General features: G+C 39.2%; 1 protein-coding gene across 2 annotated transcripts; it reads right to left on the reverse strand.

The window, feature by feature from the left end:
- Positions 1 to 4,576: 4,576 nt before the first annotated feature.
- LOC115209722 (zinc phosphodiesterase ELAC protein 1) lies at positions 4,577 to 25,986 on the reverse strand. 2 transcript variants are annotated; one of them, XM_036500908.1, is made up of 10 exons: positions 25,919 to 25,986; positions 21,663 to 21,778; positions 17,385 to 17,579; positions 15,613 to 15,710; positions 11,925 to 12,020; positions 10,459 to 10,558; positions 7,258 to 7,438; positions 5,758 to 5,852; positions 4,918 to 5,051; positions 4,577 to 4,881 (listed from the first exon to the last, which is right to left on the reverse strand). In XM_036500908.1, the coding sequence occupies exons 2-10, from the start codon at positions 21,726 to 21,728 to the stop codon at positions 4,860 to 4,862; spliced, it is 987 nt and encodes a 328-aa protein (XP_036356801.1). In that variant the 5' UTR covers positions 21,729 to 21,778; positions 25,919 to 25,986; the 3' UTR covers positions 4,577 to 4,859. The 2 variants fall into 2 exon arrangements, with proteins under 2 accessions (XP_036356801.1, XP_036356800.1); XM_036500907.1 differs by having other exon boundaries at positions 25,787 to 25,925.

Below are 25,986 nucleotides of genomic sequence, written 5' to 3' on the forward strand. Positions count from 1 at the left end.
CTTTTTACCCTTTTACTTGTTTCAGTCATTTGACTGTGGCCATGCTGGGGCACCGCCTTTAATCGAGCAAATCGACCCCGGGACTTATTCTTTGTAAGCCCAGTACATATTCTATCGGTCTCTTTTGCCGAACCACTAAGTGACGGGGACGTAAACATACCAGCATCAGTTATTAAGCAATGCTAGGGGGACAAACACAGACACACACACACACATATATATACATATATATATATATATATATATAATATATATATATATATATACGACGGGCTTCTTTCAGTTTCCGTCTACCAAATCCATTCACAAGGCTTTGGTCGGCCCGAGGCTATAGAAGACACTTGCCCAAGGTGCCACGCAGTGGGACTGAACCCGGAACCATGTGGTTGGTAAACAAGCTACTTACCACACAGCCACTCCTGCGCCTTATGCAGACATAACTGAGTAAACCATAATAATCCTTGCTTCTGAAGGCACAAGGCCTTGAAATTTGTGGGGAGGGGATTAGTCAATTATATCGATCCCAGTGTTTCTGTCCACTCTGAGAAACTATCAACTACCACTATTTAATAAGAACTATTTAAAGGACCGGCAAAATCGCTGTGTAGTCTCAACTATGGAACATCTATTCCTGAACAATGTTTGCTTTTTATCCTTGGGCAATTTTTCATTTCGTTTTGGCTTACATACAGGGGTCCCACACTTGTTTTACTGCAATTTTTTTTGTTTCAGTCCCTCAACCACATTTGAACCTTCAACTGAACCAGTTATATTTCCACTCAAAACACTTATGGGCATATCTTTCTTCTTCTTCTTACAGCATTCACCCAGGGGGGTTGAACTGGCTTCATTTATCCTCAATGCTGCATCTCTCACAAACGCCGACCAGGCCTGGCGATTTGAGGCTAACGACCGCGTGATCTCCAACCACTCCTTATTCCAACAGCGAACACCATAGATATGGGGGCCTAGGTTGGGTTCCAGATCAGCCTTGACCGTCATCAGCCAGGTTTTTCTTTGTCCACCACATCGCTTTCGCCAACCCTGAAAGGGAGCTGGGACAATTGCTTCGTAGATGAATTCTCCTGGTTGACGACGGAGGGCGTGACCCAGCCAACGCAGACGTCTCGTTAGGATGACTTGTCGGAGGGAGGTGATTCTGCACTGGTGTCGTACCGAATTGTTGGAGACAAAGTGGGCATATTCCACAGCTTGAATAGTTCCATCCACTCTGTGCCAAATAAATTAAGTGGACTTTTTAACACGTATAGCTTTGTCTTTTTCATTTGAACTCGAAATGTTACATACGAATTCACCGATAAATATAATCTTTTTCCTATAACACCATGTGCTACCTTTTCCGATTTAATTCATTTCAGCTTAACGACATATTTCCAAGTTTTTCATTTATAATGGTGATATCACAACCAGTGTCCCTGGTTTTCAGTCATGTTCTGATGTTTCATCATTGTCCTACAGTGCATCTTTATATGTCCTATATTTCCACAATGAAAACACTCCACACTTTTTAAATACTCTTACTCTTTACTCTTTTACTTGTTTCAGTCATTTGACTGCGGCCATGCTGGAGCACTGCCTTTAGTCGAGCAAATCAACCCTGAGACTTATTCTTTGTAAGCCCAGTACTTATTCTATCGGTCTTCTTTTGCCGAACCCCTAAGTGACGGGGACGTAAACACACCAGCATCGGTTGTCAAGCAATGCTAAGGGGACAAACACAGACACACAAACACACACACATATACATATATATATACATATATACGACAGGCTTCTTTCAGTTTCCGTCTACCAAATCCACTCACAAGGCATTGGTCGGCCTGGGGCTATAGCAGAAGACACTTTCCCAAGATGCCACGCAGTGAGACTGAACCCGGAACCATGTGGTTGGTTAGCAAGCTACTTACCACACAGCCACTCCTGCGCCAATGGACAATTTTTCCTCAGTCTTGGATTATCTGATGCATCTTCCCCCCTCCTCTTTTCATTCATAGCACCCCGCTTCTGGCATTAAATTGATTTTCTCAATCACCTCTCACCAGACCAGCAGCACTCTGGAATTTGTACCTCCTTGCATACTTCTTTTGAAAGAAATTTTTTTTTTCAGCAGTTGTCAAAATACAGAAAGTCAAACTAAACATAAATCGCACCACATTCAGAAAAGTGTTATGCCTTCGTCTCTTAATTTAAAAAATGAATAACACTGAAATTTATTATATATTTATGCACTGGTCATGACACTCTGACTCCCAAATAAGTTAAGTATGAGGCTTTCATATTTATATGGGATAAGAAATCTGAGGCAAGACCTTCATTCTTTCCTTTAGAGCAACTAACCTCTCTTTCTCTCTTTTACTAGTTTCAGTCATTTGACTGCGGCCATGCTGGAGCACCGCCTTTTAATCGAGCAACTCGACCCCAGGACTTATTCTTTTGTAAGCCCAGTACTTATTTTATCGGTAACTTTTGCTGAACCGCTAAGTGACGGGGACATAAACACACCAGCATCGGTTGTCAAGCAATGCTAAGGGGACAAACACAGACACACAAACACACACACGCATATATATATATACATATATACGACGGGCTTCTTTCAGTTTCCGTCTACCAAATCTACTCACAAGGCTTTGGTCGGCCCGAGGCTATAGTAGAAGACACTTGCCCAAGGTGCCACGCAGTGGGACTGAACCCGGAACCATGTGGTTGGTAAACAAGCTACTTACCACACAGGCACTCCTGCACCTACACTTTTGTACCACTAAACTTCACTGTATTACACCTTTATTTAATCTCTATCAAACAAAACTTTATAACTAAAAATATTATACTTAAAAATAATTTAATGATATAAATCATCATCATCATCATTTAACGTCCATTCTCCATAGTTGGACAGTTTGACCAGAGATGGTAAGGCCAGGGGCTACTCCAGGCTCCATTATCTGTTGTGGCTTGGTTTCTACAACTAGATTCCCTTCCGAATGCCAACCTATTTCTTTACTACCCCAAGGGGCTAAACACAGAGAGGACAAACGGATTAAGTCGATTATATCGACCCTAGTGCGTAACTGGTTCTTATTTAATCAACCCCGAAAGGATGAAAGGCAAAGTCGACCTCGGCGGAATTTGAACTCAGAACGTAGCAGCAGAAAAAATACCACTAAGCATTTCGCCCGGCGTGCTAACATTTCTTCCAGCTCGCCACCTTTGTGTGGTTGACATTTCCTAATGCCAACCACACCACAGAGTGTACTGGGCACTTTCTTATGTGGCACCAGCACCAGTGCTTTTAACATGGCACCAACGTGAGTGCTTTTTATGTGGCACCAGCACCGGTTTCAATTCTGCTGTGGCATTATAAAATAAGTGTCATAGCTTGGCAGGAAGGGGCTGCTGCTGTCTAGCCCAAAGTCAGCTTTGACTGAATAGGCTTATGACCAAAAGCATTCTAGTTGCAATCATTCCATATTTTTCCAACTTGTTATGAAACCAGAATCACATTATCCAATAAGTCCTTTTCTAAAATGGTAAGATGGGAAATGAGGAAGATTTGACTGCTATTTCTGGCAGATCACATAGACACTTCCTTGTTGGTTTGGTACTACATGCTCATAGTTTAGATCCTATTAATGATGTTTTACTCCATTGAGGAAAGTACATAACTCTGCTCCAGTTTTCCTTGCTAAAATCTAAAAATTGGTTAGTAGAGAAGGTGGCTGTGTGGGTAAGTAGCTTGCTTACCAACCACATGGTTCTGGGTTCATTCCCACTGTGTAGAACCTTGGGCAAGTGACTTCTACTAGAGCCTTGAGCCGACCAAAGGCTTGTGAGTGGATTTGGTAGATGGAAACTGAAAGAAGCCTGTCGTATATATGTGTGTGTGTATATATATATATATATATATATATACATATATATATATATATATATAAGTAAATAAATGGAGTTGAACGAAAACTCCATTTATTTACTTTACTGCACATTAACTCAGAGTTTCTACCTTTGAATAGGTCGCTTCATCCATGTTACTTGCGTGAATTTTGCTACCCTGGTAACTGTTTGTTGAATTGTCCATGTTAACGGTAAACAAAGGATAATTCATTCATCCATTTACATATATATATATGTATGTGTGTATATGTTCGTGTGTCTTTGTTTGTTCCCCAACATCGCTTGACAACGGATGGTGGTGTGTTTACCTCCCCGTAACTTAGTGGTTCGGCAAAAGAGACTGATAGAATAAGTACTAGGCTTACAAAGAATAAGTCCTGGGGTCGACTTGCTCGACTAAAGGCGGTGCTCCAGCATGGCTGCAGTCAAATGACTGAAACAAGTAAAAGGGTAAAGAATAGCACCAAGACATATTTTAGGCACCATCTGGTTCTTATTACATAAAGTGATACCTAGCATTTATAGCAGCAGCTGGTCAGGTTTTATTTATGTGGAGATAGTGCTCAAAGAGGGTTTAATACAAGATTTTCTTCCATATGTATCATGGATTGCTGGAAGTAAAAAGTTTGTGATGAGTAAATTAAAATAACTTCAACAATGATTTGAATCCTGTATCAGGGTCTTCATTTACTTGGAGCTTATCTCTTTTTTTATCACACAACTCTACTGTTTAAAAAAATATGATTTCAAAGCAATATATGTATTTCATGGTTCTTTTGTAAATTTTAAAAAAATCTTCAAAACACACAGAATTTCTAGAGGTATTATTTGTCATAATTATTTCTTACATTTACACAATGTTGTGTTTTTCAAGGTTTCAGTGTAGTCCATAGAATCACCCTGGCAGGATTTGAACTGTGAGTACAAGAAGTTGAACCAAAATTCTAAACATTCTGCCCAAAATCCAACCATTTCTGCCATTACAATATCAATAATCATCATTGACGCTTAACATCAACCACTTTGAAATCTTCAGCAAGTTCAACTTTGATTAAATTATCACCAACACTTTTAAGAATATCTTCCAAAATTACCTTCACACTTATTTTGTCTTTGCCAGAATTCTTGCTCTGTGTCTATATCAAGAAGGAAGGGAAAAAAATCATTTAGAAATTATCATAAAAATACACACACACATACACCATTACTATCACTCCAATAAGAAAAAGAAGTAAACCTAACTATTCCTTTAAATTAACAAAACCATTTACCTAATTTCTGTTAATCGTGCTCAGAGTTATTGTTTGTAAGATGGTTGATAATTTTATGGGTGTCTGCCAAACTCCACCCGTCTAACACCTGTGGACATATTTACAAAGTCAGAAAACAGCACAGCTCCCATGACTTTAGGAAACATTTTTTCATGCTAAGAGTTGTTGAAGTATGGAACAAACTGCCGGCATCAGTTGTTAGTTGTCGGAGCACTGCATCCTTCAAAACTTCCATGCTTTCTGAGATTCGCCAACACTACACCTGATTTTCTCCCCTCCATACACACGCAAGCATGTATCTGACTCATACATTGTTCGCTTTCCAGACATTTGTACATTACTGCATATACTCTATACGCACCTGAGCACTGTATACAATAATTTCATTATTATTATTATTATTATTTAAAAATTTTAATGATTCAACATGTCTGTCTTGGATTGTGGATTTAGCAAATGTTAGTTACCAGAATGAAAAAATATAAAGATCAATACTAAAAAAATGTTTTCTGAAACATCCAGCCGATTGTAATAATCAGCAGAAGCAAGAATATTTTAATAAAACACTTACTGACTCTTCAGGTGACAACACTTGATATCTTTGACTAAAATGTGTTAGAACTAAATGCGATGCACCAAGTTCTAAAGCCAACTGACCAACTTGACCTGTGGAAATTTGAAAAATAAATGATTTCATTGCTTTAATTGTTACATTATGAACGGACATAAGAATAATAATAAGAATTTGTGTTTGTGTGTGTGTGTGTGTGTGTGTGTGTGTGTGTGCGTGTCATCATCATCATTATTATTTAACATCAGTTTTCCCTGCTGACATGGATTGGACAACTTGAGAGGAGCTGGAAAGGCCAGGGACCACACCAGGTTCCATAGTCTGATTTGGCTTGGTTTCTAAAGCTGTATGCCATTCCATGTGGAGGCGCAATGGCCCAGTGGTTAGGGCAGCGGACTCGCGGTCGTAGGATCGCGGTTTCGATTCCCAGACCGGGTGTTGTGAGTGTTTATTGAGCGAAAACACCTAAAGCTCCACGAGGCTCCGGCAGGGATAGTGGTGATCCCTGCTGTACTCTTTCACCACAACTTTTTCTCACTCTTACTTCCTGTTTCTGTTGTACCTGTATTTCAAAGGGGCCCGTCGTAACCGACGGAGTGCTTCCATCCCATGCCATTCCATATATCAACCACTTTACAGAGTGTACTGGGTGCTTTTTATATAGCACCAGCACTTTTTACATGGCACCTTGGTTTTAGGATATCCTGCAGCCCAATCCTCTTCTCCCCCCACCCTGCCAAGTGTATCACTGCTATCCTGTTGTCTCCACCCCTTCTCTGTACCTGGGTTCACAAGTCACTGTATTCGCCCACTTTCCCCACTTTTGCATTCACATAAACTCCCTATTCATGCACCCTAGGCAATCCTCTACGATCCCATTTACATTCATATCCTTGTACTTTGAGAGTATGCTCTGGCATACTGCTACCATCTCTCTTGCTCTCTCTCTCCCTCACACATTTTCTCTCTCTCTCTTTCTCACTCTCCCTCTGACTGGGGTAACCATATATCTCCTCTACAGAAAGATGCCTGTTTCTGTCCCTCTGCCATTACTCAAACCTCTCATCACCTGGCACAAAGCCATCTCCTTCAATACCTCATCTCTTTGTCTTGTAAGTTATTTGGTGACTGTAAAAACCATGCCAGAACAGACAATGAAGCCTGGCATAGCCCTCTGGCTTAACAGCTCCTGTCAAACTGACACCATGGAAGATGGATATTAAATGATGATGATAATGATACATATATAAGACGGCGAGCTGTTGTAAAAATAAACAAAAGAAGTCAGTAAAAGTAAACAAAAAGTTAACATATACAAGAGATGTATTAACAGACTGAGACAAATGTAGAAATGAGATGTTGTAAACATATCAAACCCATTCCAGTATGGAAAACTGGATGTTATAAAGAAGACGATGGTAAAGAAAGCTATAACCAAAAACAAATATAATCTGCAGTTTTCAATTTAGTCGCAAGAAATTCAAGAGTTTGATTACTAACTTGGTGTGGAATGGCCATTCTGTAAGGCTTGCTCAAACATGTCATCACTAAGAGTAGCTTCATGAACCAGGAGGTGACAATTTTGACCAATTTTCAAGAGTTCTTTAGAATCACATGAATCTCCAGCAATCACTACTTTCCGACCTTTAATAGGTGGTCCAAGTACATCCTCTGGACAAATCTGCAGCAAGACATAAGAATAACCATATTTATTTAATATTGAGATAATGTCAATTGAATAATTATGCAGAAGAACTTAAAGAAATTATCTTTATATTTTACTGTTTTATATCAGAAATATTAAATTTCTAAATCTCTCATAGAGATATGTACGGTGGTGAGGCGATAGAATGGTTGTATACTGTCAATCTAACGTGAACGTGACAGTAGGGGGTACACCACCGCTGTTTAGCCCTAGGAAGCATCGACGCCTCCTGATGGCTTTGACACATTTTTCCTGTGTCCTTATATACATTTACGAAGGGGAGACAAACACCCCCAGCAGCCAGGCCTGCATCTAGAGACACGCATGTTTCAGGATCATTGTCCTTCATCGGTCTAGAGTAGCAGACGCCCGCCAGCTGAGAATATCTGTCCCGATTCGCAAATGTATATATCTAATTTTCAGTGAAGTTTATTCACTGATTACCAAAATCAGAAATATTAAATTTCTAAATCTCTCATTACTTTTCTCTATGTCTATGAAAAGTTTTTCAGTAAGATAGTAATCTCTTAGCATCGGAAAGTACTTATCATACTAGTAACTACTCAACTGTAAAACAGAAATAGAAATTGTTTTTGTTTTTTTCTTTCACTATATAGTAAGATGGAACAAGCAGAGTTATGTATTTTATTCAATGAAATTCTAAGTCATGCCAATGTAGTCCAGCCACTGTACATCAAATATCCTACTTTATATATTCCTATATTATTGCAATTACTGTCTGAGAAGCATTAAGGAAAGACTTCATCAGACATTTTCAAACCTGATTAAATACAAAATATATACCTTTCATATTTTACACAGGTTTATTAAGATTTTAAAAGATAAAACCATCTCAGTATTAAGGTATCGACAAGTCATTCAGTGATGATGCTATCAAATAGTTAATAACTATTAGGCGCAGGAGTGGCTGTGTGGTAAGTAGCTTGCTTACCAACCACATAGTTCCGGGTTCAGTCCCACTGCATGGCACCTTGGGCAAGTGTCTTCTACTATAGCCTCAGGCCGACCAAAGCCTTGTGAGTGGATTTGGTAGACAGAAACTGAAGCCCGTCATATATATGTGTGTGTGTATATATATATATATATATGTGTGTGTGTGTGTGTGTTTGTGCGTCTGTGTTTGTCCCTCCAACATCGCTTGAAAACTGATGCTGGTGTGTTTACGTCCCCGTAGCTTAGCGGTTCGGCAAAAGAGAAACCGATAGATTAAATACTAGGCTTACAAAGAATAAGTCCTGGGGTCGATTTGTTCGACTAAAGGCGGTGCTCCAGCATGGCCGCAGTCAAATGACTGAAACAAGTAAAAGAGTAACTGATCTGGAGCAGCTACAGCTAATAGCTTGTATCATTGTACAATTCATAATGAAATTATAAAACTAGAGGGACTGACAGTACAGTCTTAGATGTTTTTCTCAATGTTGCAACGTCTTGTAAATGGTGAAAGGGATGTTATTTTGTTGATAGAGAGTTTTAAAACAGCCACTTAAGCCAATGAAATATTCATCAGTTATATAAAGCTTGATGGTGGCAAGCTGGCACACAGAATGATTAGCACACAGGGCAAAATACTTAGTGGCATTTTGTCTGTCTTTACATTTTGAGTTCAAATTCTGCCAAGGCTCATTTTTGCCTTTCGTCATTTCAGGGTCAATAAAATAAGTACCAGTTAAACACTAGGGTTGATGTAATCAACTTAATCCTTACCCGAACTTGCTGGCCATGTGCCAAAATTTGAAATTATTTATACAAAGTTTAAATTTTTGTATCAGCTAGATCTGAAGGAAGAGATATTGACCTTAACCTTCACAAACCTTCGAAGACTAGTGAAATCGATGTAGTTAAGGTTCTGCTTAAATTGCTGCAAGTGAACAACTGCAAAGAAGGAATCCCAGAGAATTAATATTCTGATGAAGAGGAAATGTGTGTAATAGGGTGGGGCTTTCGTGGTTGGACACAACATGGTGATGAGAAGAGGAAAGACAAATGAGTTGGGATGCCTGAGTGGAGGTGCCATGAGAACAGCCACTCTAAAGAGTAGAGGCCGTTATAGTAGAAGTAGAAAAGAGATGGCACATCCGTGGGCTAGAAACTGAAGTGTTTCCATAAGTGGAGTGACTTATGCCGATCAGTCTTTCTCAGGTTGCTGTCTAGAATGATTGTTGTAGCAGCATCAATCTAGAACATGGAGCATTGGTGGTGGGGGGAGCGGTGTCTTACATGAACTTAGTACAAGGTTAGAAGTTGGGAGCTGAAGTATTTTCTGGCTCAGAAAGGAAGGGTCAGTCTTTGAGATGCAATCTTAAGATGCATGTTAAGAAATGTGCATTCATTGGGTGAGACCATCAGTGACAGTGAAGCCTAGCATGTGGAGCAATCACACCTGTTAATGGTACCTATATATAACTAGGTGATCTGAGCTATTGAGAGGTTAGGTTTACTAGAAATATAGCACAGCATGAGTGGCAAAATGAAACAATGGCAATTAGATTTACTTGATCTAGTAATCCATAATCCTACCAATACCTATTGTTTTACTACCCACAAGGAGCTAAACACAGAGGAGATAAGCAAGGACAGACAAAGGGATTAAGTCGATTCCATCGACCCCAGTGCGTAACTGGTACTTAATTTATTGACCCTGAAAGGATGAAAGGCAAAGTCGACCTCGGCGGAATTTGAACTCGGAACGCAGCGGCGGATGAAACACCCCTGAGCAGTTCGCCCGGCATGCTAATGTTTCTGCCAGCTCACCGCCATATAATCCTATCAATACCATCAGATGAAGTTCTCAACTAGCATTAAAACCTGAACAAACCCAAAATAACTGTTCTGTATCTCAAGAATAAAAATGTTATAGACTCATAGATCACTGTTACTACTTATCAAAATGGTTTAAAGAATGGCCCTTAAAAATTGTTATGAGTAAAATAACTATAAATCATATAGTTCATGTGATGAAATAAAGAAAAACTGACCACTTCCCCAGAAGGAGATGTAATTTTCATTCCAGATTTTAGTTCTTTGTATACTGGCCCAGGAGGAATTCCTTTGTTAGATAAGAGTTGAGCATTTAATCTGGAGAATAATGTAAAAACCAAGTAGGTGTCATTAACAAGATATGCTGATTAAGATAATTTCAAATTTAATTTTAATGCTAGATGTCCAAATCTGACCATTTTAGTTAATTAATATTTCCTTATGAGTGATGAAGAAATGTAGGAAACACAAATTTAAATATTTCTATTAATATTTTTTATTGAAAGAGGAGGGGAGGGAACTGAAACTTAAGATCCTAGTTTAATAAATGTCTTTTATATTGAGAGATTTAGACCTCATCACCATCATCATCATCATTGTTTAACATCCGCTTTCCATGCTGGCATGGGTTGGACAGTTTGACTGAGGACTGGTGAGCCAAAGGCTGCACCAAGCTCAATCTGATCTGGCAAAGTTTCTACAGCTGGATGCCCTTCCTAATGCCAACCACTTCAAGAGTGTAGTGGGTGCTTTTATGTGCCACCGGCAAGAGGGCCAGTAACATTTACATTTGTTATTGAGATGGTTTGCAAGCAATCATTGTAGAGGCAGCTTTTTTTTTCATTAGTCAATGCCAATTGTTGTGTGTGAACTAACAGTTGCTATTGCTTTGCCTACAACTAGTCTGGACTCAAGTATCCTGTCACATAGTCTGGTTACAGCAAGTACATTAACTATTTTTCAGTTACAAGTATACCTACACCACCTGAACCAGTATTGTTCCCTACCCAAAAGACTTTGCATTGATATTTTTGTCTGTGAGGAGTTTGATTGAGGTTCCCCTCCATCTCACCTCTTGCACACACCATACATTTACTCACTTCTACTCTAATACCTCTATAATCCCACCTTCCATTGTATCAACATGAACAGTAGTAGCCCTGAGGTGTTTCACCTGACAAAACCAAGATCTCCTGTGAAGGAAGTGCGGATGCTAGAGATCTCTTTCCTGCATCTGAAAGGGAATGGGCAATCTCTTGATGATAGTCCAAGGTTTCTCACATGGCTAGGTATACTCTACCCCACAGTATACTGTCAGTATTCCTGACCACTGATACTGTTATATATAATAAAGAAACAAACTACAAAAGACAAATCTACCTGCTCACCATCTGAAGATCTTTCCAGATGTCATAGCCTCAATACATATTTGTGTATCATCAGCCACAGCAAACAAGAGTTCCATCCTGGAATGTATTTTCATAGGTGGACCTTCTAACCAGCAAAACTATCCCTTTTATAAGTGAAATAGTAGATGCTCCAGTTTGGTCTCATGTAGACTTCACTACCTCTATGCAACCTTACTAGACAGTGTAAATAACATAGCATTTAAATTATCTCATTAACTATGCCTATGAATATCTTAGTTAAGAAATGAGCCACTTGACAACGTCATAATACTTACTTGCCAGGCAATGGCTTCTCTTCTATAACAAAAGCAAAAGATGGAATTCTATGTTTCAGAGAAACTGCTTTAACAAAAGTCGTTTCATTTTCAAAGCTGAAAAAAAAAAGGATATAATACAATCTTAAGAGTTTATTCAGGTTTGAACACTTTCAGAACTGTCTTACTCATGGCATATGGCTGGCATACAAGTAGCAGGGAACTTACAAAGTGACTAAAGGAAAATAACTCAGGGTAGGATTTCGCATATGTAATAATAGTGAGTTGAAAAATTTTAAGCCAGACAATTAGTAGACAAAAACTCCTACAAAGAGTGTTTAAAAAGTTAAAAAAACGAGCAAGGGAGATAATTCCAAAAAGCTCAATTCCAAGATCGATTAAACAAAACTTTTGGACAATGTAGACTATGTAGGTTGGATGAGATCTAGTCTTTAATGCCAACTGTTGGAAGCAACAGATATGTACCGATCTAATCAAACCTCTTCTGAAAAATCTATTCAATTACTCTTTTACTCTTTTACTTGACTGTGGCCATGCTGGAGCACCACCTTTTAGTCAAGCAAATCGACCCCAGGACTTATTCTTTGTAAGCCTTAGTACTCATTCTATCGGTCTCTTTTGCCGAACCGATAAGTTACAGGGACGTAAACACACCAGCATCGGTTGTCAAGCGATGTTGGGGGGGGGCAAACACAGACACACAAACACACACACAAATATATATATATATATACATATACATATATACATCACTATATGTGTTTACGTCCCTGTCACTTAGCAGTTCGGCAAAAAGAGACCGATAGAATAAGTACTGGGCTTACAAAGAATAAGTCCCAGGGTCGAGTTGCTCGATTTAAGGTGGTGCTCCAGCATGGCTGCAGTCAAATGACTGAAACAAGTAAAAGAGTAAAAGAGTATATACACATACACACATGAGCTACAGATGTTTAGCTGGAGGCATTGCTGCAAATTTATATACAAGACTATTGTTGTCATATCGGTTATGTAGTGTGTGTTGTGCCACAGAAAATAACCAAATCATACGGTGTTGGATTGCACAAGAAAAACAACAATAACATGGCAGCATCTCACATTCCCAAAATGCAGTGGCACTCAGAAGACAATACAGCCGAAGCCCTGCAAATGTTCAAACAAAGCATCATGTACTATTGTGAAGAGGAGGAAATTACAAAACCCCGGAAAATAGCCTTGAAAATATTAAGAGGCATTGGAAATGAAGGATTCAAATGTCTGAATGCATCTAGCTTATCAAAGGCTGACAAGAAAAACCCAATAAACTGTGGGAATTGTTCAAAGCACAAGTCAAGACAAACCTCAGTTTCAGAGTACATCACCTTAAACTGATAGCATGTAGCCAGCAACAAAGCGGCGAGCTGGCAGAAACATTAGCACGCCGGGCGAAATGCTTAGCAGTATTTCGTCTGCGTTACGTTGTGAGTTCGAATTCCACCGAGGTCGACTTTGCCTTTCATCCTTTCGGGGGTCGATAAATTAAGTACCAGTTATGCACTGGGGTTGATGTAATCGACTTAATACCTATATCTGTCCTTGTTTGTCCCCTCTGTGTTTAGCCCCTTGTGGGTAATAAAGAAATAAGTATGTAGCCAACAACATGATAGAAACAATTACCTGTGGGTGGCCAGACAACATCAAATAAGTTCCAGATGATATAAGGACATACTGGTCTTTTCGAGATGAACTGGCTTAGAAGATGGAATTATCTTAAAGGGACACAAGTGTTGATACATCCTCCTATACAACATGACATTCTAGTACAGCTCCATGCCTTTCATCAAGGGATAGAAAAGAACAAACTTCACGCTCATGAACGCATCTATTGGACAAACATTGACAAAGACAGCGAAGAAGTGTGCAGATCTTGTCAAATATGCTAGAAATTTGCAGCTGCCAATAACAAAGAGCCACTGATACCTCACAACATTCTCAGTGCACTATGGAAAAAACTGGGAGCAGATCTATTTGAAATCAATGGCAAAACTTATCTGTTCATTTGTGACTAATTCACCAAATTTCTGACTGTGACTTATCTCAGTCAGACTACAAACAAAGCAGTCACAGAGAAATTCTAAGAGACAGTATCCCACTTCAGCAAACCTGATGAAATTTTCAGCAACAACAGTCCTCAGGTTTGTGTTCTGTACTGTTTCTTGTTTATTGGTGCGGACGACATATGCTGGCAAGCATGTTCGCTGTGTTTTTTTTCTTTCGGGGTCACCAATTGTAACAGGATGAGAGTTCAGGAACACTGGAGGGGTGTCCGATCTGATCTTGTCACATACAAGTTGAAGAAACGGAACCAAAGTCAGGCTGTCTTCAATAACAAAAATAGTAGTTTATTCTGCAGTTCACAGGTAAAACATATCCATATGTATTTCTTGTGGGGAAACCGGCAGCCAAGTCCACAGGACTGTTTACAATGTTCACTCATGTGAGCCAAGAAGATACGGTGTTCGCTGAGAGAAGTCGAGTCACGTCCGATCGCTAGCGCTGCTCTGCCAGAAAGACCGATTCAGTGGTCATGTTTTCAGGTTGCAGTTCCTGCACATGCGCATGAGGAAACTTCGGTGGCCAACCAGAAGTAATCCAATTCTGCGCATGTGTGCTGAAATTTACACAGTAGCGTTACTACATACTGGAAAACCATTTCAACAATTCACACAGAAATGGAAAATTTAAAACACTACATCGTCACCAAGGTACCCCCACTCAACCAGGTTCATAGAGAAACAAGTACAGACAATCAAAAAGACAATCCAAAAATGTGAACAAAGCAAAGAAGATGTACACAATGCATTGTTGAATCTAAGAGCCACACCATTAAACTCAAAGATGCCGTCACCCACTGAGATCCTATTGAGCAGGCCAATCACAACACTTATGGGATTACACTGGAGCTACTCTCATGAAACTCAAAAACAGAGAAAACTTCTTGAAGAGAAGAAAATACAAATGAAAACTGCATATGACCAGCATGCAAAGATGGAATTACCTCCATTGCACAAAGGACAAGCTGAAAAAGTTCTAGACAAAAACAACAAATGTTGGATACCTGGAGAAGTAGCAACAGAATGTAAAGGATGGAGTTCTTACATTGTGAAAACAATACATGGAGATTTGCGAAGAAACAGAAGGGAACTGAAAGATACTGACACAGGCATCGACAGACAGTATGAACAGACCATTCAGGTGGAAATGCACGTCAGATTGCCCAACAATATAGAGACAGACAACCATCCAACAGACCCTACAAACTCCATGGAACAGGTTACAGACCTTACAAACTCCATGGAACATGTTACTCAACTTGACTGAAGGAAAAAAATCACAAATTCTCCTCCTGATGACAATGCAGAAACACAAAATAACAGCCAGAAGTATGAAAAGTGCTCAACACCCAAAAGAACCACAAGTGAAGTGCCCAGTGACAGTGTTAAAAAGTTATTTGGACAAGATTCCACACAGCTTCCACCAACAAGATTTCCCTCAAAAGCTGAGGCTAAGGTAGAAAACACTTAGCCAGAGATCCATACAATGTGATGAACCTGATACCACATAGTGGTGAGGTGATCTCAGCCATAATCTACTCAATCAAAGTTGATCTAGAGTTAAACAATAACAAAATATAATAAATGTTTAAACTTACAGACTCCATATTTGGTTGCTATCGGGATAGATGAGACTCTTAGGGTTCTCATTTGGATGAGATTTTTCTGACAGTGAAGAATGGTCCACAACCCAGTCCTGACAGGAAAGAACTATTATAAGTGAAAAACAAACAATACAGCAAAGAAAATATTCTGCTCACAACTCTCACTCTCAAAATATCACAGCATTTAATTTTCTTTTCTGATAGTGTCTTTATAACCATTAAGGTCTAAGGTGAAAACCTTATCTATGCAAGAAAGCACATGAGAGGGTCCTGCATACGGTGCTGTTAAAGGATGTTTGACGGCATCATTGTGGACAAAAACATGAGTCCAGGAAGAATAGTCATCAAGTAAATGTGTTTTAATGTCTTGTTTCCTGCTGTTCATACGTGGTAACTTTGACATATAATCATGCAAACATTCAATGAAACTTGTAGTGTCAATATCTTGTGTGTGCAGGAACAATTATCTGACCAGGCAGCGTCAAGGAAGAAGCATTAAGTAATTCTGCAGGACAATATCCAATATCTTCTTTGATAGAAGAGTGTAGACCCAAGAGAACAATAGGACGAAATTCAATCCATCAAGATGCATCACCAGAAGCCCACATCACAGCTATAAGCTGTCAGTGAAATATTTTGGATGGCAGAGTGAGAGTGTAGCGTAGGAGTGGTGAATGCTAGAGATGCATGTGTCATGGAGAGAGACACATGGGGTGGCCAAAGCATCATGGATTGGGGTGCTATAGGCCTGAATCAGAGATTTGAGCCCCATGTGTTCCAAAATGTTGGTGCAGGCAGATGGAATGGCATCACAGCGCAGCACTACATTAACCAGATCCGAAGACCTCACATCATGCCTTTCTTCACGTGTCACCTTGACGTGTTCCAGCAGGACAATGCTCCCTCCTACACCATGGACTTCCTGCGTCAGCACAACATCAGAACCATGTTATGGCTGGCTCTCAGCCTGGATTTGAACCCAATTGAACAACTGTGGGATGAAATCCAGTGATAGCTGAACCAAGTGGTCCCAAGGCAGACAACTCGTGTGGAATTGGAGGCAGGGTTTCCTCAGGGTGTGGGCACAAGTGCCAATGGCTTTTGTGAACTGCCTCATGTATGGCCATTTTGAAAACCCAGGAAGGGCATACATAGTATTGAACACATCATGCCCTACAATCTCGATGTGCTGGATCTGCCCACTACCAGAACACATGACAACAACCCATAGACTGTGGTCAAAGTGCATCCAAGAAATTGACTTTATCAGATCATTCAAAATTTATCTCTGACATCATCGTTTAGCGTCCGCTTTCCATGCTAGCATGGATTGGACGGTTCAGCTGGGGTCTGGGAAGCCAGAAGGCTGCACCAGGCCCAGTCTGATCTGGCAGTGTTTCAACGGCTGGATGCCCTTCCTAGCGCCAATGACATAATGAAATTAAAACATATTTCAGTCACACATGACTCGCATTTCCTTTGTGGTTCAGTGTACATGAGTTGATCATTCCGTAAAAACCTTCAACTGGTTCTGTATGGACATGTGATGTTACCCAGCTAACCTCCTAAATGCTCTGTGAGGTCATGATGGATGGTATGATCAAGTTGAGCAAAACTAAACAAGCTCAACCAGATGTATGTGTGTGGTGGGGAGGTAGTATATCTATTTAGATAAGTAGACAAACTCAGTACACAACTAGTTGCACATGCAGTCATTGACATTAACACACATTTCATACTATAATAAATTAACTAAAGATTTTTACCTTCAAGTCTTCAGCTAACTGGTTTTCAAGTACTTTAAGCTCACATACAGTAAAGTTGAACTCTAACAAAGACCGAGACAGATTTAGGCAAGTTCGAATGTATTTACACAAGCCCTCAGGTCCATAGATTTCAACAGGTGCTTTACGGGCATTATTCATACTAATGGTACATAGCAGGCCTGGAAGTCCAAACAGCTGAAAATTAATAAAATGTTATATACTCATTACAATACAATTTTGGTTTCTAACATAGACATAAGGCCACAAACATTTTAGGGAAAGGTATAGTCAATTATACAGACCCTGTATATGGCTGGAAGATTATTCTATCAACAGCAGGAGAATGAAAACCAAAGTTAAATTCAGAAGGATTTGAACTCAGAATGTAAAGGTAAATAACTAAATATTTCAAAGTATTTTGACAAGAGCACTATGGATTCTGCCTGCCACAGCCTCCTACCAAACTCTGCTTCTACCAAACCACCATCCTTAAAATATGATTATCAATGTTGTTTATTTTTAGAAATCAGTTACCACATGTCTCATAAATAAGCTGCAATTTTTTTACTCAAAAGAAGCCACAGAAAGTCACTTGCAACTTATCTACCAAACCCTGATCTACATTTGAAATTAACAGCAAACAGTTGCACAAGCATGCATGTACATACACACATCGTTGTTACTTGGTTCCCATTGAGTACTGATCAACCATTTTGATATCAAAATGACTAAGACTACCCCTGGTTCTATGATACAACTTCCCTGTTTTAAATTGACCTAAATTAAAATTTTAGGATCTTTTTGGTTTGAACGGCAGTTTTTTCTAGCGGTGTCATATGAAATTGTCACCCATAATTATGACCCTAGTATCGATCTATTGCATTTCAATCTATTTTAGGGTTAGGGTTAGTTAGGGTTAGAGTTAGGGGTGGGGGAAGGGTATCTTTTTTTCTTCACAAATGTAAATAAACCCAATCTGTTTCTTAAACGAAGGACCTATTCATACGGCACAGAATGTTTTCACCTCAATAGACGGTCATTGATTGGTCGAAATTGCAGAAATTGAAGAAAAAAAAAACAACAAATATCTTACAAATTATAGAATTTTCTCAATAAAGCCAAGAGAAAAAGATGTTTTATAAACACATTCTACCAGTATACGAAGTTTAAAATTTTTTAGTTACCGAGAAATTATGTTAAAAACTGCCATTCAAACCGAAAAGATCCAAATTTTATGTTGACTTATGTCCCAAAAATCAGCTTAATAATGACAAAGTTAATTTACTAATTACTTCGTTATTTTCCAAATTAAATAAAACAAAAGCAGTATATTTCAACAGAAATGTAGTAATCATAGCGTTAAGTGAAGCACTCCGTCGGTTATGACGACGAGGGTTCCGGTTGATCCGATCAACGGAACAGCCTGCTCGTGAAATTAACGTGTAAGTGGCTGAGCACTCCACAGACACGTGTACCCTTAACATAGTTCTTGGGGATATTCAGCGTGACACAGAGAGTGACAAGGCTGGCCCCTTGAAATACAGGTACAACAGAAACAGGAAGTAAGAGTGAGAGAAAGTTGTGGTGAAAGAGTACAGCAGGGATCACCATGATCCCCTACCGGAGCCTCGTGGAGCTTTAGGTGTTTTCGCTCAATAAACACTCACAACGCCCGGTCTGGGAATCGAAACCGCGATCCTACGACCGTGAGTCCGCTGCCCTAACCACTGGGCCATTGCGCCTCCACTCATAGCGTTAAGTAACCTACGGTGAAAAGTATGCCAGCTGTAAGAATATGATTCTTTTGGAGACCAAAAACTACATTGTCCAATGAGTCTCCTGTTTTTAAGACTGTAAGTAAGATATCAATATTTTATATCAAGAGATTCAATTGCTGTTTCTAACAGATGAAGTAGGTGAGTGTATCAGCAAAGGATAATGGTTTCAAAGCATCAACATGGTGATACAATTGTGATGCATGTTTTGAAACCATTATTACTGAATGGTGAGCAAAATGCCTGGGGTATTTAGTTACAGCCCTTTACATTCAGAGTTCAGATCCATTTGAGATCAACTTTAATTCATTGACCCTTCCAAGTCAATAAATTAAAAAATTCAAATCAACTCCTCCTCTTCTTCTAAGTTTCTGACCTCATGCCAATGTTTTAATTTAAAGACATGTATATGAAGGGGTGTACCAGAATCAAAAGCATCTAAGAACTAAAACATGCTTTCAATATAAGGATTTAATAAGGTGGCAAGCTGGCAGAATCAATAGCTCCCTGGTCAAAATGTTTAGTGACATTTTGTCTGTCTTTACATTCTCAGTTCCAATTCTGTCGAGGTCAATTTTGCCTTTTATCCTTTTGGGGTTGATAAAATAAGTACTAGTTGAACACTGGGGTCACTGTAATTGACTTACAACCTTCCCTGAAATTGCTGGCCTTGTGTCATGATTTGAAGCCAATATAATGATTTAACTATTTTATATCAATACTGTGGAGGCACAATGACCCAGTGGTTAGGGCAGTGGATTCGCGGTTTCGATTCCCAGACCGGGCGTTGTGAGTGTTTATTGAGCAAAAACATCTAAAGCTCTATGCGGCTCCGGCAGGGGGTGGTGGCGATCCCTGTTGTACTTTTTCGCCACAACTTTCTCTCACTCATTCTTCTGTTGGCCTGCTCGCTTAGCCTTCATTTGAAGGCTAAAAAACAATGCGAAGCGCATTGTGACCAGCGATGTGTAGCAACATCTGATAGCCTGGTCGATCACGGTGGTCATGGTCATATCAATACTAGCATGAGTGGGTAAGTTTTACAGCTAATTGTAAAGCTGTTTACCCTCCTTACTGCTAACCTCTTAAATGAGGCCTTACTTCAGCTCATGAATGTGGCCCAGGATGTTAGTCCGATCCTCACAGTGCCCTCAGGTAACTAAATTTCAAACAAAAATAAATACAATGACTGTTTAGACTTCCAACTATGCTGCAGGCATTGAGTCGTTCTCCAAAATAAAACACGTAAGTCTACTTCAATCTCCTTAATTGAGAAACATGTTCAACTTTTACTTGATGATTGCATAAGTATAAAAGATCAAATTAACTGCCAATTTATATGATGTTAGTTCAAATCTGCTGCAAGCATTTTGCTGCTTCTGGCAGGTTACTTTATTCTGTGTGCCTAAATTCACCAAACTTTCAGAAATAAGAATTAGATCATCAAGGAACATGACTAAGAATGGCATTCTTTCTTAGCTCACAGAAGTAATGTAAAACATAATGTTGAGTCTATAAAACCACAAAATATCTGGTGTGGATTATAAATTGTTTTCTATGAAACAGTCTTTACCCACTCTCTCTATGAATCCTTTTTTGTGTGTGTCAATATGCCAAAACATCTGACAATAAACAGTCAATCAATTTAGTAGTAAATGAGAAACACAAAGAGGAATGACTCACTTCAGTGAAAAAAACAATTAGCCACAGCTGTCACTCAAATGCACATATGACTTGGTAGCATGGTATCATGTTTGCATTTATTGTTTTAGGTGCTCATGTACTTGCAAGCAGACAGACATACTCTCTTGGCCCTCTCAACCTTAGCACAGCAGAACATCCAGTGACAGGTGGAAGGAAAGAAAATTTTCATCAGCAATTGGCTGGTATTCATTACAGATTGGAGCAATGTAAAATGAAAAGCATTGCTCAAGGATACACCATGCTTCCCGGTCTCAGAATTGAACATATGACCCCATGATTAAGAGCCCAAAACCTAGACCATAAACTGAAGTGAGTTAGATACATAAATGTTGAGTTCAGGCCTCTCTGTGGTCAGATGTGCCAACTACACAGCTCTAGACAAGCCAACAAGAAAAGCATCTGAGTGATTACTCAATCTACTAAAAATATCAGCCAAATTTCTTTCAAACTTGGATAATATCAGCCAAGTTTCTTTCAAACTTGGATAATGTAATTCTATACTGATTCTCACAGTTTCAGTAACAGAGTATTAATCAAGGCTGACCTTGAGCTAAACAACAACAACAGCACAGCTTTCATTTCAATTTTATGATCACCACTCCTTAAGAGAAAAGATCAAATTCTTTCTACCTCTGATTTCTTGTGATAGTTAGAATGAAAATGGGCCATGCAATCACTTGAGGACTTTTCTTATGACTCAATAACCAGCTAGAAGTTACAGGACAGATATTCATAATAAGCAAATCAAAATGAAAATATGATGGTTATAAGAAAAACAACAATAAAAACACTGACTTACATGATCCCCATGGAGATGAGAAATAAATATTTTTGAAATTTTTCCAGGTTTCACACAACTTTTCATTAACTGAGTTTGGGAACCTTCTCCACAGTCAAAAACCCAACTATCTCCATCTGATGATGACAATAATGATATGGAAGGAAAATCAAGAGTTTGACAATGTCTGGAATAAAGCAATGATTAAAATGGGAAAAACAAATCAATAAAATAAGGATCCTTAATACAGTATTTTGCACTTAATCAAATATTATCCTTTTTATTTTAGTTGCCTTAATTGGAAATAACAGAATATGAAGAGGATACTTCATACAAAACATGTCATCTGATCAACTGACAATGAGAATTAATTGTACTTAAAGGAACACTTAGAAAGTAATTAACTTAGAAAGTTTTGCCAAGAATGTGGTTCAGTGGAATTTGAAGACAATGTCTTAATTGATACAACAATGTTAATAACATTCGTTTTTGGCTGACGAGTTTGACATCTCACAAAGTTGTTCATATTCCTGAAGAAACTGTTTTCACACTAACTGCGCACTAATGCCTGGAAAAGCAAATACTGTTGCCAGAAATGTAGCACAAGCCAAATAATAAACACAAGGCCATGGATCTGAAAGACAAAGAGCACAGTCAAATAAATAAACTGATCTCAATACTTGACTAGTACTATATCATCAGTCCATTAAAAATGAAAAGCAAAGTTAAGCCAAGTAGATCTGTTTCATCTGCAATTATAATTTCATTCTCGTTATGATGACTGATTCGAATATTACTATATTTTATTGACTTTTTATAGGCGCAGGAGTGGCTGTGTGGTAAGTAGCTTGCTTACCAACTACATGGTTCCGGGTTCAGTCCCATTGCGTGGCATCTTGGGCAAGTGTCTTCTGCTATAGCCCCGGGCCGACCAATGCCTTGTGAGTGGATTTGGTAGACGGAAACTGAAAGAAGCCTGTCGTATATATGTATATATATATAAGTGTGTATATGTTTGTGTCTGTGTTTGTCCCCCTAGCATTGCTTGACAACCGATGCTGGTGTGTTTACGTCCCCGTCACTTAGCGGTTCGGCAAAAGAGACCGATAGAATAAGTACTGGGCTTACAAAGAATAAGTCCTGGGGTCGATTTGCTCGACTAAAGGCGGTGCTCCAGCATGGCCGCAGTCAAATGACTGAAACAAGTAAAAGAGAGAAAGGTAAAAATTAGCCTCAGCAAGAATTTGATCTTTGAATAGGTGTGTAATCAAAAACTGCAAAACACCTTGTTCTTCACTCTACCAACTCCACCAACCACAACTTTTAATAATTTCTAACATAAGCACAAGGCCAGAAATTTAGCAGGGAAGGTTAGTCAATTAGATTGACCTCAATGCTTGACTGGTGCTTTATCAATCCTGGCAGGATGAAAAGCACGATTGACCTTGGAGGGATTTGAACTAAGAACATAAAGAACCTTAAACAAATACCACAAACAGGTTTGTTTGATGCAATAATGATTCCACCAATAATTTCTAACACACACACACACACACGGTCATATATTTTGGGAGAGTGCTCTATTCTGCCTACATCACAAGGCATAACCTTTTCTCAGACAAAAGTCACGAATAGGCGCAGGAGTGGCTGTGTGGTAAGTAGCTAGTTTACCAACCACATGGTTCCGGGTTCAGTCCCACTGCGTGGCACCTTGGGCAAGTGTCTTCTACTATAGCCTCGGGCCGACCAAAACCTTGTGAGTGGATTTGGTAGATGGAAACTGAAAGAAGCCCGTCGTATATATGTATATATATGTGTGTGTGTGTTTGTGTGTCTGTGTTTGTCCCTCTAGCATTGCTTGACAACCGATGCTGGTGTGTTTATGTCCCCGTCACTTAGTGGTTCGGCAAAAGAGACCGATAGAATAAGTACTGGGTTTACAAAAGAATAAGTCCCATGGTCGAGTTGCTCGATTAAAGGCGGTGCTCCAGCATGGCTGCAGTCAAATGACTGAAACAAGTAAAAGAGTAAAGAGTAAAAGAGTAACTAAAATTCTAGATTCTACACTCATTCCAACAATGGAATTTATTAACTTCTCTTATAATCAGTTACCTTCACCATAGCACCTGAATGGTACTTATTTTATGAACCTACAGATCAACTCCAATGTGGGTAGAACTGAGAACGTAACTAAATATCACAAGGCCACTAACATAAGGGTATATTCCATTTAAATGTACCCTTTAATTACAATTTGAAGACTGGAAATGATACATACACGGCTAAAAAGAAACAAAAATAATTTTATTGGTTACATTTAGGTATTGCTGAAAAATTTAATAAGAACAAATTTAGATATTTTTTGTTGTGGTTTTGTTGCAGATCAGTCCTGATCAAGCAAACCTATAATCGAATGCCTTCTGGCTATGATCATCACGTCTTTTTTCAGGCATAGTGTATCTAAGACTACAATATCAGCCAGTTTCGGTTTAGGAGCTTCATTCAAAAAGAGCAGGCTTTGTGTGTGTGAGTGTCTGTGTGTGTGAGCGCTCGCGCTTGTGAGTGTGTCTTGTGCGTTACGCAACGGAGATCACAATTTCGAAAAAATATTTTTCTCATAATTTCATTGCTTTTCTACATTTTAACTAACACAGACTTTGGTAACATTTTTCTTTCCTATGAGGTATTGGGCTCCACATCCTAAACTCCATTCAGTGAATTTGGACAAGTACACACGCACGCGGTTCACTAAGTTTTTTTTTTTTTTCCTTAGTGAACCGTGTGCGGGTGTACTTGTCCAAATATATACCCTCCGTTCTATCAATAACCAGTGTTTACTTTCATTATTACAGGAAGATGCAATTTGAATGTCCCAAGTAACCACTTAAAGATTCTTCATCAATTCAAAAATGGGCTGAGATAAAATATGTCGATTACTGTCTTTTCCATATCCTATATTCTGATTTCTCCAGCAAAAGTTGTCCCACACAAGGAGTGCTGAAAAGTGTGTGTGGCTTTGGGTAAAAGAAAATACAGAAGGACCAGTTAATTATAATGTTATTCAACATATTCCCCTCTCAAATTCACACACTTATTGCAGCGGTCTTTCAGTCTTTCTAAGCCCTGTATAAGAGAACTTGGAAGATTGGGCTTCCAACCAGGCCTTCGTGGAGGCACATGGCCTAGTGGTTAGAGCAGCGGACTCGCGGTCGAGGGATCGCGGGTTCGAATCTCAGACCGGACGATGTATGTGTTTATGAGCGAAAGCACCTAAACTCCACGCGGCTCCGGCAGAAGGTAATGGAGAAACTTCTGCTGACTCTTTCGCCACAACTTTCTCTCACTCTTTCCTCCTGCATCTTGCAGCTCACCTGCGACGGACCGGCATCCCGTCCAGGTGAGGAACCTATACGCCAAGAAACCTGGAAACCGGCCCTTATGAGCCAGGCATGGCTCGAGAAGAAACAAACAACAAAAACAACAAACCAGGCCTTTCGCGGTGCACTTGAAGCCAGGAACTTTTCAGCACATTCATATATGTATCGGTGTTTGTTATTTTTTGTACTCATATGTAGACAACGAGGGCGATCTTACGGTATAAGTACCGGTGTACTTCTGGAAGTACCGGATACATTTAAAAAAAGTGGGGTTTTTTATAGGTGGGGGAGTTAGGGTTTGGGTTAGGGTGGGTTAGGGGTGAGAGAAAAGGGTTGCTATCTTCAGAAATGTAAACAAAGTCACGTGTGTACATATACCGAAGCATCGCCACATACCCTAACCCCCCATATATAAAAAAAACAACACTTTTTTTAAATGTATCCGGTACTTCCGGAAGTACACCGGTACTTATACCGTAAGATCGCCACAACGAGATATAAGTATACAAGTAAAATTGTTAACAGTAAAATGTACCATTTCAATATCACAGTTAACTGAGGAACTTAAAGTATTTTGCGGTTAACATGTTTCTAACCCGTACGTAGTTTCTGCAGTCGCACTTGTTTTGTTCCACAAGAAAACTGACTGTAATTAGAGTAACTTACAGAGTGAAAATGAGATCGATAAATTACACTGACAGTGTGATAATAACAGAGTGTGATATTAAAGCAGAAAGCCTTTAAAAGTATATATGTGAATGAAATTACCGTTTTGCAAGACAACACATGAAGCCCCCCTATGTGGTGAAGGGTAGGCAGCGCCAGTTCCTAAAAATATAACTTTTAACGACATACTAAAGAGATTAGATTAGAAATATAGAAATAAAAATAAACAAGCACATGTAGGTAATTAATATTGGACTCGACACAAAACCAGCGATCTATTGTCGTTGGTAACACTGCATTAT

Source organism: Octopus sinensis, linkage group LG3 (genome assembly GCF_006345805.1).
Source record: "Octopus sinensis linkage group LG3, ASM634580v1, whole genome shotgun sequence".
NCBI lineage: Eukaryota > Metazoa > Mollusca > Cephalopoda > Octopoda > Octopodidae > Octopus > Octopus sinensis.